General features: G+C 48.0%; 1 protein-coding gene, 1 non-coding gene and 1 pseudogene across 8 annotated transcripts in view; 2 read left to right on the plus strand and 1 right to left on the minus strand.

Moving 5' to 3' along the window:
• Nucleotides 1–21684, minus strand: part of LOC146053265 (uncharacterized) — a 187512-nt gene that overhangs the window by 17265 nt on the left and 148563 nt on the right. For 2 of the 6 annotated variants that reach the window (XM_083167973.1, XM_083167976.1), the window contains exon 1: nt 1600–1797. The exons of 2 other annotated variants lie outside the window; for them this stretch is intronic. In XM_083167973.1, coding sequence (XP_083024099.1) covers nt 1600–1779 — 180 coding nt within the window. In that variant the 5' untranslated portion in view covers nt 1780–1797. Of the gene's footprint in view, nt 1–1599; nt 1799–21684 lie in introns of those variants that run through there. 2 more of the 6 variants (XM_083167975.1, XM_083167972.1) reach the window with 2 other exon arrangements.
• LOC146053266 (uncharacterized) overlaps nt 1614–21684 on the plus strand; it is a 44951-nt pseudogene continuing 24880 nt past the window's right edge. Inside the window, exons 1-4 of the transcript XR_014467707.1 lie at nt 1614–1834; nt 7363–7462; nt 9618–9715; nt 9801–9939. The product of XR_014467707.1 is annotated as an uncharacterized LOC146053266 (transcript). The remainder of the gene's footprint in view (nt 1835–7362; nt 7463–9617; nt 9716–9800; nt 9940–21684) is intronic.
• Nucleotides 13815–13933, plus strand: LOC146053269 (5S ribosomal RNA). Its single transcript, XR_014467708.1, has one exon. It is a non-coding gene; the product is annotated as a 5S ribosomal RNA (ribosomal RNA).

Below are 21684 nucleotides of genomic sequence, written 5' to 3' on the forward strand. Positions count from 1 at the left end.
AAGTCGTCAAGAATGTGCTGCCCATTCAGCTGGTCTAATAGATTTACAAAGTTCCACATGTAGTGTAAAAATTGCTCAGTGTGTATGCAGGCCTAAAATACACAGGCTCTGGTCTATATACATATATGGAAGACTCTGTTGCCTAGTCGGCGGAGGTATACTGCTTACGCCAGAAGAATTTAGGCAGCTCTATTGACAAAATCACAAATATGTGCCACACTTAGGTTGCTTGGGAACGCAGACCCAAGATACATAAATAAACATTCCATCCAATTGGAACAAATGTTGCCAAATAAATAGTAAGATATCACCAAAGAATGTATCAATGCAATATGAGGATTAGAGAAACATTTTTACATACAAGCTGGATGTAAGCGGCTAAATTATACTAGCCTGAGATATCCAGACACGGATACACTCTATCCACAAACAATGTTGCCAAATTCAATGAGACACTTTCAACATTCTATACATAAGGAGAATCATTTAGCCTTTCCGTGACCCTGTTACGAGGTCTCCTCCAACCCAATTCATGTGTAGGATCCCATCAGAGTTTAGGCATTTGCGTGATGGACGCGCGTTTCGCCTTGAATACTAAGGCTTGTTCACCCTGGGCGGGAAGCGCTGCTGTGCTCATTTTGAAAAGACTGGCCAGATGCTGATTTGCCGGACGCTCAGCCAATCAGCGCCCAGCCAGTCTTTCCAAAATCTGCAACGCTTCCCAACCGGCGGCAAACAGCACTACATCAAGGTCTGAGTCGCCGATTCCTGGACGGACCCCTCCGCCCGCCGCTGCTGCACATAGGGAAGGAGAGGGGGGTTGTGAGGGGAGGGGGCCCTCAAAATATTTTGCCATGGGGCCCATTATATTCTTAAAATGGCCCTGGGCAGGTACAGGTGCTATGCCAGTTATTTTCAACCTTTTTACCTTGCAGCACACTAAATAGGACTTTAAAATTGCCAAGGCACACCCTAAGATCCCCACAGGGCAAAACACATTGGCCACCACAGGGAAAAAACAAACCTATTGGCCCCCACATTAAAAACAATCACACTGATCCCCACAGGTAAAAAAAAAAAAAATACATTGGCCCTTTACATGAAAATAAGAGACCAGCAAATAACATTTGAACTGGTGGTGGCTGTAAATGGGTTTGGGCATCTCTAGATGTGGGGGCACACTTGAGAACAGCTCAAGGCACACTGGTTGAAAAACACTGGGCTAGGCACTGGGAGGAGAGGATTAGAGTCAAGCTGCTGGGGGAGGGGGTTCAGGGGATGCCAACATTGTTAATCTGACCCCCAGTCATCTGTGTATATCCCATATTTAACTCCATATACATATCACTATCTATATATCCATATCTTATCTAAATACATCTCTTACCTAAATACATCTATATTTCTATACATTCCGTATACAGAGCTGAGCACTACACCCCAGCTACATCACATAAGAGGAATGCAGTGGCCACAAAGTGGGATCTGACCATTGCACCACATGAGAAGTGTTACTGCGCAGCAATAGACAGTGCGATAGGGAATACATGGCATGCTGCACTGCTGCAGAGTGATCACAGGCACCGGGACACCACTCACCCGGGAACCCGCTGCCGCTCTCACCGCTTCCCCTGTCCCTGCTGCATGCCGCCCCGGAAGAGAGGAGGGGGCGGGGCTGCACGGTGACGGGCGTGGAACGCAGAGCGATGGCAGAATACGGGGAAAGCCTAACCAGGAAGTATCCTGGAACGCAAATTCCGGAAGATGGGTGGAACGCATAACCCGGAAGCACGGAACGCATAACCTGGAGGTGTGTGTTAGCGGACGGCGGCGGGTGAGTGTCTCCATAGACAGGGAGGGAGTGAAAGATGGCAAATAGCGTGTGACATAGGTACACAATGAGATTTGGGAGCTGCTGCTGGGGAAACGGCGCCTCCCGGCCTTACACGTGTGCTGTGGGGCTGTGGCTGAGGGGGGCATAATAGCTGTATATCCCAATACAGTGCCTGGGGCCCTGTCCCACCCTCTGCCATAGGCTTGTTACCAGCAGTGTGTGGCCTGCCCTATCCTGGCTGCAGCCCTTCCCCCTAGGACAGGCATGTCCAAACTGTGGCCCTCCAGTTGTTGTGAAACTACACATCCCAGCATGCCTTTACATAGTTTTAGAAATTCATAATAGAAAAACTGGCAAAGCATGATGGGACTCGTAGTTTTGCAACACCTGGAGGGCCATTGTTTGGACATGCTTGCCCTAGGGCATGGGTCTTCAACCTGTGGCCCTCCAGATGTTGTGAAACTACATGTTCCAACTTGAAATGCCACATTTTTTCCTATAAGAGCATGCCAAAACTGTCTGGGCATGCTGGGACATGTAGTTCCACAACATCTGGAGGGCTCATCTGGAGGGTTGAAGACCTGTGCCCTAGGGTATTAGGGCAAACCCCCCCCCCCCCCCCCCCAGCGCATAGTTGCCTACCCTCCCTGAAATACGGTAGCAGCAATCTCCCTCTCCCTCATTAGTCTAGCAATCTCCCTCATGCCACCCAGCCCACGTTACACTTTACATTTTTTTGGGGAAAAAAAGGAATGAGAGTCAGATTCATTTACATTGAATCATCAGCACCATTTCCCAGCACTTTACCAAGTACAGTAGCTCTTACTAACTGCTTTGGGGCTCATCTACATTTGGATATAAGTCATTTTAAAAGATTCCACTCAGATATAGCAGTAAACATCCACGCTTCTAGGTGCCACGTTCACAATCTCACTTCACAATCTCTCCACCCTAATGCCGCCCTGCTGGCTGCATTTTGTTTATGGACAACACTCTGGGGGATGTGATCGGAGAGGTGACTGCTGGGAATGGGACATTATACAGTAACACCGGGGGGATGTGACCGGAGAGGTGACTGGAGAGGTGACTGCTGGGAATGGGACATTATACAGTAACACCCGGGGATGTGACGGGAGAGGTGACTGCTGGGAATGGGACATTATACAGTAACACCAGGGGATGTGACGGGAGAGGTGACTGCTGGGAATGGGACGTTATACAGTAACACTGAGGGATGTGACAGGAGAGGTGACTGCTGGGAATGGGACATTATACGGTAACAGTAGGGGAATGTGACCGGAGAGGTGGCTGCTGGGAATGGGACATTATACAGTAACACCAGGGGATGTGAACGGAGAGGTGACTGCTGGGAATGGGACGTTATACAGTAACACCGGGGGGATGTGACCAGAGAAGTGACTGCTGGGAATGGGGCATTATACAGTAACACCAGGGGATGTGATCGGAGAGGTGACTGCTGGGAATGGGGCATTATACAGTAATACCGGGGGATGTGATCGGAGAGGTGACTGCTGGGAATGGGGCATTATATAGTAACACCGGGGGATGTGACGGGAGAGGTGACTTCTGGGAATCGGGCATTATACAGTAACACCGGGGGATGTGACCGGAGAGGTGACTGCTGGGAATGGGACATTATACAATAACACTGGGGGATGTGACCGGAGAGGTGACTGCTGGGAATGGGGCATTATACAGTAACACCGGGGGATGTGACGGGAGAGGTGACTTCTGGGAATGGGGTATTATACAGTAACACCGGGGGATGTGACCGGAGAGGTGACTGCTGGGAATGGGACATTATACAGTAACACCGGGGGATGTGACCGGAGAGGTGACTGCTGGGAATGGGGCATTATACAGTAACACCGGGGGATGTGACCAGAGAGGTGACTGCTGGGAATGGGACATTATACAATAACACTGGGGGATGTGACGGGAGAGGTGACTGCTGGGAATGGGGCATTATACAGTAACACCGGGGGATGTGATCGGAGAGGTGCCTGCTGGGAATGGGGCATTATACAGTAACATCGGGGGATGTGACAGGAGAGGTGACTGCTGGGAATGGGGTATTATACATTAACACCGGGGGATGTGATCGGAGAGGTGACTGCTGGGAATGGGGTATTATACATTAACACCAGGGGACGTGATCGGAGAGGTGACTGCTGGGAATGGGGCATTATACAGTAACACTGGGGGATGTGACCGGAGAGGTGACTGTTGGGAATGGGACATTATACAGTAACACCGGGGGATGTGACGGGAGAGGTGACTGCTAGGAATGGGACATTATACAGTAACACCGGGGGATGTGACCGGAGAGGTGACTGCTGGGAATGGGACGTTATACAGTAACACCGGGGGATGTGACCGGAGAGGTGACTGCTGGGAATGGGACGTTATACAGTAACACCGGGGGATGTGACCGGAGAGGTGACTGCTGGGAATGGGACGTTATACAGTAACACCGGGGGATGGGACCGGAGAGGTGACTGCTGGGAATGGGGCGTTATACAGTAACACCGGGGGATGTGACCGGAGAGGTGACTGCTGGGAATGGGGCGTTATACAGTAACATCGGGGGATGTGACCGGAGAGGTGACTGCTGGGAATGGGACGTTATACAGTAACACCGGGGGAGGTGACCGGAGAGGTGACTGCTGGGAATGGGGCGTTATACAGTAACACCGGGGGATGTGTCTGGGTGATGACTGTATCACTTTGTGTGTCAGGTTCCTATAAAGTGTAAAGATGTCACTGTCTATCTGTCCATGGAGGAGTGGGACCATATAGAGCCAGGATGGGGAACCTTCAGCTGTTCAAATACATATCCCAGCATGCACTGCTACTGTTTTGCTATTTGGCCAAGCTAAAACTGTTGCAGGGCATGCTGGGATGTGTAGTTTAACAACAGCTGCAGGACCGAAGGTTCCTCATCCATGATATAGAGGAACACAAGTGTCTGTATAAAAGGAAACTTTCATGTATTTTAAAGTGACAGCAGTTGTATGGACCCGTCGCTACTGCTCTCATGGCCCCCCCTCGCCCATCGATTCTCCTCTCCAGGCCCCCCACCCATCGCTACTCCTCTCCTGACCCCCCCACCCCCACCACGTTAATCGCTAGTCCTCTCTCCTGCACTTTAACAATCACTGTGCTATAATGAAAAGTACTGAGGATCTAGGAGTCACTATGGGAAGCAATGTAACAAAGCAATGAGGAAGACCAGGCAGATGCTTCCTTCCATAGGGAGAGGAATGAGCTGCAGACATTTGGTGAGTGTTCCTCAGAGATATGCAGACAAGGCGGGCAATAGGGGAGGGATTAGGGGTAGGTGCCTCCGCTAGAACTGACGGTCACATAAGTGCCAGAACCCACCGCTGGTGATACCTCAGAGACCATATAAGCGACCGCTGGGCCACTAGGGATGATGCTGTAGGTCCACATTCTCTTCTCGGTTTTGTTGATGGCCGAATGTGTTGGTAGAAGTGGGCTCAGTAACATACAGGGGGTCTGTATAGGACTGACAGAGCGGAGCAGCAGTAGAACCTTGTGCTGGGAATTCCATCTAGACAGTGCAAGCGTAATAGGTGGTAGTGGTGACAGCCTGTATAGGAGGAGACCAGGCTGGTGGGCTAATGGCTGGTGGGAATATGTCTGACGCTCTATGGATTGTGTTGGTGATAGTGCAGCCAGGGTGAGATGGCAGAACCTCAGTAATGCGGCTAACACTGATGGTGACAGGTCCAGAGAGAACGTGTGTATTATCCACATAGGGATAATGCTGATATCCACAGGAGCTGATCAGTTTTCCATGGCACACACTATAGATGGAGAAGAGCAGAGGTCCTGGGATTGGGCCGTGTGAGACCCCAACTGAAGAAGGCAGCAGCGGGGAGGATGCAGAGAAGCACTTTATGCTAGATCAGCAGGATGGGGCCCAGGGTCAGGCTGTGTCCTGAGGACCTCGGCAATGTAGTGTATGTATGAGAACAGAGAGGTCACCAGCATCCGACGCAGCAGAGAGGTCCTGGGGAGTATAAGGGAGCAATGGCCTTACCATCACAGTCATCCTCACCTGAGGAAGTGCAGTCTCTGCGGAGTGTTGGGCAGGAAAGCCAGGCTGATGAGGATCCGGTACCACGTGTGAGTAAGTGTTAGGGAAATGTAGAAGACTAGGAGGCAAATCAGGTGAGAGATGGGGCAGTAACTTGTGAGAGCTTGGATCAGATTTGTGTGTTCTCAGTATAGGAGTAATCACTGCGTGCTCCCATAGTGATGGGATTATAGCAGCATAGAGAGACCATATGTGAGGCTGGGATGTGCACAGGAGACGGGGATGGACTGATATGTGAGGGTGCAGGATGGAGAGGACAGGTAGCACAGTAGGAAGTAGGCACTGATAGTAGGGGGATGTGGGAGGGCTGAGCGATGCCTGAGGTGAGAGATGGCAGTGTGTTACTTTGTGGTGTCGGGGGTGTATCGGTAGCAGTGGTGGATGGCAGTGTATGTAAGGAGGTCAGGAGTACAAGATGGCCGCCAATGATTCTCTATCTTGCGTACATCTAAGGAGGCGGTGTGCTGCTTTATTGGGCCTGCCATGGCTTATATGGGGTAGTGTATAGACAGCTAGGCTCCCCCTCTTGTTCAATGACAAAGAGAAAATTTTTTTTTTCAAAAAGAATAACTTACCTTCTCATTTGGCTTATTTCTTTTAGGTGTATTCTCCCGTCTTGGAGGGTTGCAGCTCCAAAATTTAATCACCCGGGAAGCTTTGGCAGAGAGGTGGGAACGTTGTTGTGTAATCACACAGAGTTCTGCTGATATGAGGGTTCTTCAGCAGAGAGGTTCTAGTAATGGAGGAGACCTTGCAGGTGATAAGGTGCTGATGTGGGAGTGAGAAAAGTCTGTTCTAGAGATCAGAAATAAGTCCTAGTCTACAGAAACAGGCAGTGACCACCCCAATGTCTATAAGAGTCAGTCCATAGGGACTGTCCAAGAGCAGAGGTTACAGAGAGTAGTTTGCAGACGCAAGGAGAATATCGGGATCTTGCAATCGCCCATTGTGAAGATCTATTCCAACCCCACCTCCTTGTCTGCTTCCAAACCTGGAGGTGTGAGTGAGGTGGAGAGCACTGTGTGAAACGGCTTCAGGTGAGGCAGCTTCAGACGAGGCAGTGTCTGATGTGTGAGCCATGTTTCTGCTATTGCCAGAGATGTGAGGTTGTTTAAGAGAGAGAAAACCTAGATGGTTAGTTTGTTACAGGGTCTGCATTCCATCCTGCACAATTAAAGGGTTTGTAAAGTTATAGGAGAAGGGGGATGTGTTTTATGTTTGCTGAATTCCTGTAGTATTATTAGATTTTCATCTAATAAGGTGGACTTACAGATAAATCCCCAACTAATAGAAGCAGAAGGTGAGAGAGATTACATTTATAAATAGTGACTGTAAGATGTGTGTGATTTTATATATATATATATATATATATATATATAATTAGGGGGAAGATCTGTGTGATATTACGGTAGAGGATATAGAGGGAGAAGAAGAGATGGATCATCAGTGTAAAGAGGAGGAAATCCCTACAGACACCAGCACAGGTGAGTAATAATCACATAAACATTTATATATATATATATATATATATATATATATATATATATATATATATATATACATACATACATCTGGTGACCCCTCGGGTCTGCACAACCTAGAGATGTCTGTGTACATTACCATATCCCTCATGTTCCTGCCTCTCCTATAGCACAGAAGCACATTTATCATTGCTGGCAAATATGGGTCATTGTGTATAATTGTCTGGTATATTTTACATGTTCTAATTAACCAGCTAATAGATGTAGTATAATTATTCCCCTATACCAAGGCCCAGTAACAGAGATACCCCAGAGAGATGTCCCCGTCCTCTGTATTCCCAGGATAATCACATATATACAATGTCCTCAGTCACTGCGTGTCTCCTACAGATGGGCCCAGTAACAGGAATACCCCAGAGAGATGTCCCCGTCCTCTGTATTCCCAGGATAATCACATATATACCATGTCCTCAGTCACTGCGTGTCTCCTACAGATGTGCCCAGTAACAGAGATACCCCAGAGAGATGTCCCTGTCCTCTGTATTACCAGGATAATCACAAATATACCATGTCCTCAGTCACTGCGTGTCTCCTACAGATGGGCCCAGTAACAGGAATACCCCAGAGAGATGTCCCCGTCCTCTGTACTCCCAGGATAATCACATATATACCATGTCCTCAGTCACTGCGTGTCTCCTACAGATGGGCCCAGTAACAGGAATACCCCAGAGAGATGTCCCCGTCCTCTGTATTCCCAGGATAATCACATATATACAATGTCCTCAGTCACTGCGTGTCTCCTACAGATGGGCCCAGTAACAGGAATACCCCAGAGAGATGTCCCCGTCCTCTGTATTCCCAGGATAATCACATATATACCATGTCCTCAGTCACTGCGTGTCTCCTACAGATGGGCCCAGTAACAGGAATACCCCAGAGAGATGTCCCCGTCCTCTGTATTCCCAGTATAATCACATATATACCATGTCCTCAGTCACTGCGTGTCTCCTACAGATGGGCCCAGTAACAGGAATACCCCAGAGAGATGTCCCCGTCCTCTGTATTCCCAGGATAATCACATATATACAATGTCCTCAGTCACTGTGTGTCTCCTACAGATGGGGCCAGTAACAGAGATATCCCAGAGAGATGTCCCCGTCCTCTGTATTCCCAGGATAATAACATAAATACAATGTCCTCAGTCACTGTGTATCTCCTACAGATGGGCCCAGTAACAGAGATACCCCAGAGAGATGTCCCCGTCCTCTGTATTCCCAGGATAATCACATATATACCATGTCCTCAGTCACTGTGTGTCTCCTACAGATGGGGCCAGTAACAGAGATACCCCAGAGAGATGTCCCCGTCCTCTGTATTCCCAGGATAATCACATATATACCATGTCCTCAGTCACTGCGTGTCTCCTACAGATGGGCCCAGTAACAGAGATACCCCAGAGAGATGTCCCCGTCCTCTGTATTCCCAGGATAATCACATATATACGATGTCCTCAGTCACTGTGTGTCTTCTACAGATGGGCTCAGTAACAGGAATACCCCAGAGAGATTTCCCCGTCCTCTGTATTCCCAGGATAATCACATATATACCATGTCCTCAGTCACTGTGTGTCTCCTACAGATGGGCCCAGTAACAGAGATCCCCCAGAGAGATGTCCCCGTCCTCTGTATTCCCAGGAAAATCACATATATACCATGTCCTCAGTCACTGTGTGTCTCCTACAGATGGGCCCAGTAACAGAGATACCCCAGAGAGATGTCCCCGTCCTCTGTATTCCCAGGATAATCACATATATACCATGTCCTCAGTCACTGTGTGTCTCCTACAGATGGGCCCAGTAACAGAGATACCCCAGAGAGATGTCCCCGTCCTCTGTATTCCCAGGATAATCACATATATACCATGTCCTCAGTCACTGCGTGTCTCCTACAGATGGGCCCAGTAACAGAGATCCCCCAGAGAGATGTCCCCGTCCTCTGTATTCCCAGGAAAATCACATATATACCATGTCCTCAGTCACTGTGTGTCTCCTACAGATGGGCCCAGTAACAGAGATACCCCAGAGAGATGTCCCCGTCCTCTGTATTCCCAGGATAATCACATATATACCATGTCCTCAGTCACTGTGTGTCTCCTACAGATGGGCCCAGTAACAGAGATACCCCAGAGAGATGTCCCCGTCCTCTGTATTCCCGGAACTGTGCAGAGGAGACTCCCAGGAACCCACAGGAGGATCAGGTAGGTGGGATTTACCGCAGTGCTATATGATCTGTAGAGAAGCTGTGTGTGTCTCATATACTAATATATTACCGTTGTTATTTAGGGTGGAGGCCTGACTGATATTAAGGTAGAAGATAAAGAAGGAGAAGAAGAGACGGATGTGACTGATATTAAGGTAGAAGATACAGAGAGAGGTGACCAGCAGTGTAACGAGGTGAAAATCCCTACAGATATCAGCACAGGTGAGTCATTATAACTTATTACAAAGAGTCACATATTCTCCTTATTCTGTCACTACAGCGGCCTCTTATCCCGCACCCTCCTCTGTCAGTACAGCGGCCTCTTATCCCGCACCCTCCTCTGTCAGTACAGCGGCCTCTTTTCTTCTGCGGCAGACGTCAGGGGCCACAGGGATTACATTGGGTAGAGAGTGAGGTCACGACCTTTCCAGCACCAGAAAGGATTAAACTTCTGGACTGCCCAGAGACAGCCCTGGCTCCTCCCTCCTTTACCCCGCCTCCTAGGCTAGCTTACTTTCAGTTTTGATTGTGCTGGCAGGAGCCAACACGCATTTTGAAAGGGCTGCTGTTAAAGCAGCTTAAACTTCGTTTTGAATTTTTTTTTTTATTCTTATTTTGACACTGACTGGAGTCAGTGACAGAGCAGCAGCGCCGGGGGTCTTTTAGACCCCTGCACTGCGCTCCATCACCCGGGACCCGGCAGCCCAACACCACCCACGTGGCTCCCACAAGCGGAGGTGTTCGGCTGGCTCTGAAGCACTGGAGAGCACAGCCGCGACGGGGACCGGGACATCAGCGGTGAGCACCGCTTACAGGTAACGCGCTCCCCGCTGGGAGCGCGCGCGTGCGCATTTCTAATGGCGGCTGAGCAGCTCGGCGAGGGGGATCGCCGGGCTGCACTAGCAAGCGGCAGAACCGCCGCCTCTCGTAGTGTTGTGCACTCTGTCCCGCTGGACCACCAGGGAGACTTTGAGTGTGGGCAGTGGCGTCGGTAAGCGGGGCCGCCCGGCAAGCGCCGGATCCCCGCCATTTTACTGGCGCCACATGAGTCATTTAATCCCGGTGGCCATTTGCTAGTAGGGAGAGGGAGCCTCTCCTCACACAGCCCCTCTCCCGGAGACAGGAGCTAGGATGTACCCACGGGGTTTCCAGCCCTGATCTCTTCCTGCCTGCCTGCTGCACGTGTAAGAAGGACACAGAGAGCTCTCTGCCAGTCTGGAGTTCCATCTCTTCACTGCCGGGCCATATGGGCAAATCCCACCTGTACCTCTCCTACTGGAGCACAGGGTACAGTACTTTATGCTCCTGCCGGCCTTTGTGCTTTGCGGAGCTCAGTGCCACTTTTATTATTATATGCATTGTGCTATGTCTCATAACTGTGTTAACACCATCACTGAATGTCAGAAGTATAGGTGTTAGCTGTACCAGTTTAGCTGCCTCTTGTACAATCTTAGAGGACAGCGATAGTGACATAGGGACTCCTATATTGGTGTCCTGCACACATTGCAAGTCCTGCAAGCCTAATAGCGCGGCTACCCTTTCAAAAAGGGACGCCATTGTAAGGACGTAGCTGGTCAGGAGGGGAGCTTACCGCAGGGTTTTGCTCCCAGAAACCATAACACTTTCCCAGCTATCACGCGGTTCTGGCGGTCATTTTAATGCCGCCATTGCACGCTGCTGAAGCTCCTGACTGCTAATGCCAGGGCTGTGCTCAAGCTTGTCCCGATTAACTGCATATTGAATGCAGCTGCTCCCCCAGGTTCTGTGATCAGACAGTGGGGTTTAGAGCATAGTGGGACAGTATTGGGCTGTATGTAAATTAGGTCATAGCACCCCTGTGTTATATACCATGGTGTTGTTGATGGCCTGGGCAGCTCATCTCCTTATACTGTCTCTCTTATCCAGTGATTCTATCTCTGGTTACCTATACCTACTCTCTCTCCCTGTGTGTGTGTGTAGTGTATATATTGTCAGGTGGAAAGTGTATAACTCCGTTTACATCTGAGGCATGTCTCTGCTGCCTTCCCTGATGTATTTTTCCTCTGTGACATAGAGATCGTTAGATTTCTGCAATAAGCCTCTAATTGTGCAATGTGTATCTGCTGGCTGACAAAATAAAACCCCTTCTTGCTTTCTTCCAGAAAGATACTGTGTTCTCAGATTACGGTTTATGGGGGGACAGTTTGCTGCCAGCTAGGTCATACAGAGGACAGCAGGAAGTCTTAGGGCTGTTTCACACAGTACGGTTCCTGCCGCACGGTGAAATCCCGTACGGCCAGGGAGCCGTGCCGCACTCAGCAGTTGTGAATGGACACTATTGTGTCCATTCACACGGGACGGCCACGGCCCGGCCGCACGGCTGCAGCCGGATCCCCCCACTGGAAGGGACGGCTGCCGGGCTGTGGCCATCCCTGCCATTATAAAATTCTGAGTGCGGCGCGGCTCCCTGACCGTACGGGATTTCACCGTGCGGCAGGAACCGTACTGTGTGAAACAGCCCTTATACCCTGCTATCAGAGTGACACAGAGGTCACTCCATTAATCAAAGGCAAGGGCAGCAATGTCTAATGCAGATAGCATGACTTGTATGTTACTAACTCATGAGTTAGCAAAGTTTTCCATAGCAAGTCAATTAGAAATCACAGTGTGTGCAGCCATTACAGTTCTGGTCCAGACACTTAGTGTAAGACACCTCTGCTAACTTTTAAACCCTGTCGGAACATAGTCCAGGCCTGTTTTACCCTAATAGAGCAATAGCTCAATCAGCAACGCTCCCGTCTCTTAAGTAGACAAGGCGCACGGCTATAAGGATTCAGTCCCCACAATACATGGGGTTATTTCATGCTCTGACAGGGCACTATGGCAAACGTCACCAACGGTGGACTCTGAAGTGTAACTTCTCCACAGGATAACCTTCGGTATTCCTGGTCATTGGAAGTTGGAACATTGCACTGTCACATACAGAGCTGGTTGTGGTGTGTACGCACAATACAATCCAGTGTGGGATCTGACTATGTAGTCGGATTTACATTAGGATCACATGCATGTAGCATGCAGATCGCACATTTGAGATAATTTGACTTAGTATTCCTCCAGGCCTCTAGTAGCCTTGCACCCCAGCGGGGTAGCATTTTTGGGAGATGCAGCTGTGGAGGTGCAGTACGAACTGTGTAATGGTTAACATTACTACCTCACGGCACTGATGTCATTCTATATTCATAACACACTGGATATGCCCAATCTCGTTTGAGATCACATGGGAACACCAGCTGTTGTAGATAACATGGGTTCCATTCAAACAATGCCATTACTCTAACTGTGTGGAGTTTATGTATATTCTCCCCGTAATTGCGTGGGATTACTCCAGGTACTCCCGTTTTCTCCCACAAACAATTCGGTTTGTCATTTCTTATGGTTCTCCTTTAAGTTATGTTAGCGGAGTAACACTGGCTGTAGCTTTTATAATTAAAAGCTAATATGGCCTTGACTATGCATCCCTTCAGGGACGCAATCTCACTTTGGTAGAAGTTTTACTGATTGCCAATGTTGATGGCCTTGTTCATTTCAGCGCCACCATATGCTATATACCAATATGTTGCCTCTTAATCTGTACGACCTATTGTATAGGGGTACATGAATGCATATGTTTATGCTTGTAGGCATTTGTGTATGTACATGTGTGTATATATATACATGTACATACACAATATATATATATATATATATATATATATATGTGGATATATATAGCGGTGCTAGGTCAGCATTCTCGCTTCTTACATTCAAACAGCGGTTCGATATAGTTTCCTAATTGTTTTCTAATGTATCTACATACACATACATTATAACCAAAACTGATCCTTTTGGTAAATCCGTGTTTTATACACGCAACAGTACATCTTAAGGCATAGACTGGATAATGCTATTATGGAAAAGATGCTTCTGTCTTGAAACCTAATGAAAAAGACAGTCCTGTGGGATTTCTGCAAGGTAGAACCTTGGTTTCTAGGTCACCCTGTGCAGGTCCAGTCGGGTGATGCAAAAAGGGTGGTTTGTTATCAACCACTAGGGTGACACTCTGAGTGGGCCGGCTATGAGCCTACGGCCACACCACCCTGAACACACCTGATCTCGTCTGATCTTGGAAGCCAAGCAGGGTCAGGCCTGGTTAGTACTTGGATGGGAGACCGTCTGGGAATACCAGGTGCTGTAGGCTTAGGCCTCCCGCTTCTTCCAATGGGTGCAGCGCAAGATCCCGGCTTTGTTGGCAAAACTATACCGGCAGATGGACCCTCCCTTCGGAGGTGTTCCTGTGGTTGGTAGGCCATTGGGGTGGACCAATGGTGGATTGATGGCTTTGCGTCACATTTACCAGGTCACCCTGTATGTGTCCAGGTCTCGAGACCCTGCAGGTTACAGAGTCCACGCTCTGTTATGTCAGTCCAGTGGCTATTCGTTCGAAGGTAGGCTTTTCCCCATTTTTGCTCCTCCTCAAAGTAATTTGTACATTAAAAGTGGAGGTGGGGGCACCTTAATCCAGGAGAATCTGGTTCTCGGATCTGTGAACCCTGTTAGGGGTCTCTCTTATCTGTCTGCCTCTGGGGCCAGAACTGCTCACAGGGTTGTTAAGACAACCTTATTAAGAGCCACGGGATTGAATTCAATCCCAGAATTTACCGTTTGTCTAGGGTTTTGTCCTTTCGGTAGAAGTAGTGGGGGCTGGCCTCCGCCTGTTTCTTTAAAGCAACAGGGCTCGGCTCTCTCCTTTGTATTCCACAGCCTATGAGCTTTGTGGTACGATCTCCGCTCATTCTGGCAGGGGGTCCTGCAGATCCAACCTCTGGTTGTTACAAACATGGTGGTTTGATAAAATCTTTCTCTGATTCTTTAGGCCCTTTAGGGCTCTTTACAGGCTAACTGGGACACCGGTTTTCCTGTTGACCGTTGCTGCTGGGTGTCTGCCCGGTAGGCTCTGTCAGGTCAATCGCCCTTCATGGTCTTTCATTCTCATAGAACGGATTCTTTGAAACATTACTTTACACCTCACAAGGTGGTTCATGAATTTCAGGTCATCCAGGAGATAGTGATCCCTGCCCTTTGTAGGCCGGCGGTCTCTCCTAGGCAGCAATCAACTGGAGATGGTCTGTGCTTTGCACGTCTATGTACATCACGCTGTAATACTTTGGCCATCTGACTCTCTCTTTATCCACTAGAGAATTCATAAGAGGGGCTGGTCTGCTACCATGCAAACTATTGCCAGCCGATATCTGCGGTCGTTTATCAAGCAGGATTCCTTGTTCACCTCACTCCCTGTTCTTGCAGGGGTACGGGCTCATTCCACTACATCTGTGGGTGTGTTTCGGGCTTTTACAGGTGGTGCAACGGCAAAGCAACTTGGCAACTTGGTCGTCTGCCAACGATTTCTTACGCTTTTTTGCGTTTGTTATGTTTGCCTCTCAGAACTCGGCATTCGGCCAGAATATACTGGCCGCGGCACAGGCGCGTCCCCACCCTTAGGTGGCTGCTTTAGGACATCCCAATGTAATCCCTCTGGCCCCTGACGTCTGCCGCAGAAGAAACTGAGATTTATGTCTTACCTGTTAAATCTCTTTCTTCGAGGACGTCAGGGGCCACAGGGATCCCTCCCTGCCGCGCCTGCTTCATGGTATTGAAGTTCATAGTTCCTCCGTTGAGTGAACTTAGTTATAAGTTCCTTTGTTGAGGTACTTATACATGTCACAGTTATGGTTTCTCTGTTGAGCAACCACACACACATATATTGGTTCAATGTGTTACTGTATGGGTTTCTCTTCCTTCTATCTTGTCTCCTGCCTGGCTTTGGGAAAAACTGAAAGTAAGCTAGCCTAGGAGGCGGGGTAGAGGAGGGAGGAGCCAGGGCTGTCTCTGGGCAGTCCAGAAGTTTTATCCTTTCTGGTGCTGGAAAGGTCGTGACCTCACTCTCTACCCAATGTAATCCCTGTGGCCCCTGACGTCCTCGAAGAAAGAGATTTAACAGGTAAGACATAAATCTCAGTATCCCGCACCCTCCTCTGTCACTACAGCGGCCTCTTATCCTGCACCCTCATCATGCAGATATAATATCCCTGGTTACAGTATGTATAGGGGGCCACAGATTCTGTGCTGCCGGGCGGTCATCATACAGATATAATATCCCTGGTTACAGTTTGAATAGGGTACCACAGATTATGTGCTGCTGGGCGGTCATCATACAGATATAATATCCCTGGTTACAGTATGTATAGGGTGCCACAGATTCTGTGCTGCTGGGCGGTCATCATACAGATATAATATCCCTGGTTACAGTATGTATAGGGTGCCACAGATTCTGTGCTGCTGGGCGGTCATCATACAGATATAATATCCCTGGTTACAGTATGTATAGGGTGCCACAGATTCTGTGCTGCTGGCGGTCATCATACAGATATAATATCCCTGGTTACAGTATGTATAGGGTGCCACAGATTCTGTGCTGCTGGGCGGTCATCATACAGATATAATATCCCTGGTTACAGTATGAATAGGGTGCCACAGATTCTGTGCTGCTGGGCGGTCATCATACAGATATATTATCCCTGGTTACAGTATGTTTAGGGTGCCACAGATTCTGTGCTGCTGGGCGGTCATCATACAGATATAATATCCCTGGTTACAGTATGTATAGGGGGCCACAGATTCTGTGCTGCTGGGCGGTCACTATGCAGATATAATATCCCCGGTTACAGTATGTATAGGGGGCCACAGATTCTGTGCTGCTGGGCGGTCATCATACAGATATAATATCCCTGGTTACAGTATGTATAGGGTGCCACAGATTCTGTGCTGCTGGGCGGTCACTATGCAGATATAATATCCCCGGTTACAGTATGTATAGGGGGCCACAGATTCTGTGCTGCTGGGAGGTCATCATACAGATATAATATCCCTGGTTACAGTATGTATAGGATGCCACAGATTCTGTGCTGCTGGGCGGTCATCATACAGATATAATATCCCTGGTTACAGTATGTATAGGGTGCCACAGATTCTGTGCTGCTGGGCGGTCATCATACAGATATAATATCCCTGGTTACAATATGTATAGGGTGCCACAGATTCTGTGCTGCTGGGCGGTCATCATACAGATATAATATCCCTGGTCACAGTATGTATAGGGTGCCACAGATCCTGTGCTGCTGGGAGGTCATCATACAGATATAATATCCCTGTTTACAGTATGTATAGGGTGCCACAGATTCTGTGCTGCTGGACAGTCATCATACAGATATAATATCCCTGGTTACAGTATGTATAGGGTGCCACAGATTCCGTGCTGCTGAGCGGTCATCATACAGATATAATATCCCTGGTTACAGTATGTATAGGGTGCCACAGATACTGTGCTGCTGGGAGGTCATCATACAGCTATAATATCCCTGGTTACAGTATATATAGGGTGCCACAGATACTGTGCTGCTGGGAGGTCATCATACAGATATAATATCTCTGGTTACAGTATGTATAGGGTGCCACAGATTCTGTGCTGCTGGGCGGTCATCATACAGATATAATATCCCTGGTTACAGTATGTATAGGGAGCCACAGATTCTGCTTCTGTGCGGTCATCATACAGATATAATATCCCTTGTTACAGTATGTATAGGGTGCCACATATTCTGTGCTGCCGGGCAGTCATCATACAGATATAATATCCCTGGTTACAGTATGTATAGGGTGCCACACATTCTGTGCTGCTGGGAGGTCATCATACATTTATAATATCCCTGGTTACAGTATGTATAGGGGGCCACAGATTCTGTGCTGCTGGGCGGTCATCATATAGATATAATATCCCTGGTTACAGTATGTATAGGGTGCCACAGATTCTGTGCTGCTGGGCGGTCATCATACAGATATAATATCCCTGGTTACAGTATGTATAGGGGGCCAAAGATTCTGTGCTGCTGGACGGTCATCATACAGATATAATATCCCCGGTTACAGTATATATAGGGTGCCACAGATTCTGTGCTGCCGGGCGTTCATCATACAGATATAATATCCCTGGTTACAGTATATATAGGGGGCCACAGATTCTGTGCGGCTGGACGGTCATCATACAGATATAATATCCCCAGTTACAGTATATATAGGGTGCCACAGATTCTGTGCTGCCGGGCGGTCATCATACAGATATAATATCCCTGGTTACAGTATGTATAGGGTGCCACAGATTCTGTGCTGCTGGGCGGTCATCATACAGATATAATATCCCTGTTTACAGTATGTATAGGGTGCCACAGATTCTGTGCTGCTGGGCGGTCATCATACAGATATAATATCCCTGGTTACAGTATGTATAGGGTGCCACAGATTCTGTGCTGCTGGGCGGTCACTATGCAGATATAATATCCCCGGTTACAGTATGTATAGGGGGCCACAGATTCTGTGCTGCTGGGAGGTCATCATACAGATATAATATCCCTGGTTACAGTATGTATAGGATGCCACAGATTCTGTGCTGCTGGGCGGTCATCATACAGATATAATATCCCTGGTTACAGTATGTATAGGGTGCCACAGATTCTGTGCTGCTGGGCGGTCATCATACAGATATAATATCCCTGGTTACAATATGTATAGGGTGCCACAGATTCTGTGCTGCTGGGCGGTCATCATACAGATATAATATCCCTGGTCACAGTATGTATAGGGTGCCACAGATCCTGTGCTGCTGGGAGGTCATCATACAGATATAATATCCCTGTTTACAGTATGTATAGGGTGCCACAGATTCTGTGCTGCTGGACAGTCATCATACAGATATAATATCCCTGGTTACAGTATGTATAGGGTGCCACAGATTCCGTGCTGCTGAGCGGTCATCATACAGATATAATATCCCTGGTTACAGTATGTATAGGGTGCCACAGATACTGTGCTGCTGGGAGGTCATCATACAGCTATAATATCCCTGGTTACAGTATATATAGGGTGCCACAGATACTGTGCTGCTGGGAGGTCATCATACAGATATAATATCTCTGGTTACAGTATGTATAGGGTGCCACAGATTCTGTGCTGCTGGGCGGTCATCATACAGATATAATATCCCTGGTTACAGTATGTATAGGGAGCCACAGATTCTGCTTCTGTGCGGTCATCATACAGATATAATATCCCTTGTTACAGTATGTATAGGGTGCCACATATTCTGTGCTGCCGGGCAGTCATCATACAGATATAATATCCCTGGTTACAGTATGTATAGGGTGCCACACATTCTGTGCTGCTGGGAGGTCATCATACATTTATAATATCCCTGGTTACAGTATGTATAGGGGGCCACAGATTCTGTGCTGCTGGGCGGTCATCATATAGATATAATATCCCTGGTTACAGTATGTATAGGGTGCCACAGATTCTGTGCTGCTGGGCGGTCATCATACAGATATAATATCCCTGGTTACAGTATGTATAGGGGGCCAAAGATTCTGTGCTGCTGGACGGTCATCATACAGATATAATATCCCCGGTTACAGTATATATAGGGTGCCACAGATTCTGTGCTGCCGGGCGTTCATCATACAGATATAATATCCCTGGTTACAGTATATATAGGGGGCCACAGATTCTGTGCGGCTGGACGGTCATCATACAGATATAATATCCCCAGTTACAGTATATATAGGGTGCCACAGATTCTGTGCTGCCGGGCGGTCATCATACAGATATAATATCCCTGGTTACAGTATGTATAGGGTGCCACAGATTCTGTGCTGCTGGGCGGTCATCATACAGATATAATATCCCTGTTTACAGTATGTATAGGGTGCCACAGATTCTGTGCTGCTGGGCGGTCATCATACAGATATAATATCCCTGGTTACAGTATGTATAGGGTGCCACAGATTCCGTGCCGCTGGGCGGTCATCATACAGATATAATATCCCTGGTTACAGTATGTATAGGGTGCCACAGATTCTGTGCTGCTGGGCGGTCATCATACAGATATAATAGCCCTGGTTACAGTATATATAGGGTGCCACAGATTCTGTGCGGCTGGACGGTCATCATACAGATATAATATCCCCGGTTACAGTATATATAGGGTGCCACAGATTCTGTGCTGCCGGGCGGTCATCATACAGATATAATATCCCTGGTTACAGTATGTATAGGGTGCCACAGATTCTGTGCTGCCGGGCGGTCATCATACAGATATAATATCCCTGGTTACGGTATGTATAGGGGGCCACAGATTCTGTGCTGCTGGGCGGTCATACAGATATAATATCCCTGGTTACAGTATGTATAGGGTGCCACAGATTCTGTGCCGCTGGGCGGTCATCATACAGATATAATATCCCTGGTTACAGTATGTATAGGGTGCCACAGATTCTGTGCTGCTGGGCGGTCATCATACAGATATATTATCCCTGGTTACAGTATGTATAGGATGCCACAGATTCTGTGCTGCTGGGCGGTCACTATGCAGATATAATATCCCTGGTTACAGTATGTATAGGGTGCCACAGATTCTGCTTCTGTGCGGTCATCATACAGATATAATATCCCTTGTTACAGTATGTATAGGGTGCCACAGATTCTGTGCTGCCGGGCAGTCATCATACAGATATAATATCCCTGGTTACAGTATGTATAGGGTGCCACACATTCTGTGCTGCTGGGCGGTCATCATACCTTTATAATATCCCTGGTTACAGTATGTATAGGGGGCCACAGATTCTGTGCCGCCTGGCAATCATCATACAGATATAATATCCCTGGTTACAGTATGTATAGGGGGCCACAGATTCTGTGCGGATGGGCGGTCATCATACAGATAAAATATCCCTGGTTACAGTATGTATAGGGTGCCACAGATTCTGTGCTGCTGGACGGTCATAATACAGATATAATATCCCTGGTTACAGTATGTATAGGGGGCCACAGATTCTTTGCTGCCGGGCGGTCATCATACAGATATAATATCCCTGGTTACAGTATGTATAGGGTGCCACAGATTCCGTGCTGCCGGGCGGTCATCATACAGATATAATATCCCTGTTTACAGTATGTATAGGGTGCCACAGATTCCGTGCTGCCGGGCGGTCATCATACAGATATAATATCCCCGGTTACAGTATGTATAGGGTGCCACAGATTCTGTGCTGCTGGGCGGTCATCATACAGATATAATATCCCTGGTTACAGTATGTATAGGGTGCCACAGATTCTGTGCTGCCGGGCGGTCATCATACAGATATAATATCCCTGGTTACAGTATGTATAGGGTGCCACAGATTCCGTGCCGCTGGGCGGTCATCATACAGATATAATATCCCTGGTTACAGTATGTATAGGGTGCCACAGATTCCGTGCCGCTGGGCGGTCATCATACAGATATAATATCCCTGGTTACAGTATGTATAGGGTGCCACAGATTCTGTGCTGCTGGGCGGTCATCATACAGATATAATATCCCCGGTTACAGTATGTATAGGGTGCCACAGATTCTGTGCTGCTGGGCGGTCATCATACAGATATATTATCCCTGGTTACAGTATGTATAGGGTGCCACAGATTCTGTGCCGCTGGGCGGTCATCATACAGATATAATATCCCTGGTTACAGTATGTATAGGGAGCTACAGATTCTGTGCCGCTGGGCGGTCATCATACAGATATAATATCCCCGGTTACAGTATGTATAGGGTGCCGCAGATTCTGTGCTGCTGGACGGTCATCATACATTTATAATATCCCTGGTTACAGTATATATAGGGTGCCACAGATTCTGTGCTGCTGGGCGGTCATCATACAGATATAATATCCCTGGTTACAGTATGTATAGGGTGCCACAGATTCTGTGCTGCCGGGCGGTCATCATACATATATAATATCCCCGGTTACAGTATGTATAGGGTGTCACACATTCTGTGCTGCTGAGCGGTCATCATACAGATAT

The sequence above is a fragment of the Crinia signifera genome, unplaced genomic scaffold (genome assembly GCF_055691185.1).
Source record: "Crinia signifera unplaced genomic scaffold, ASM5569118v1 HAP2_SCAFFOLD_134, whole genome shotgun sequence".
NCBI classification, from domain to species: Eukaryota; Metazoa; Chordata; class Amphibia; order Anura; family Myobatrachidae; genus Crinia; species Crinia signifera.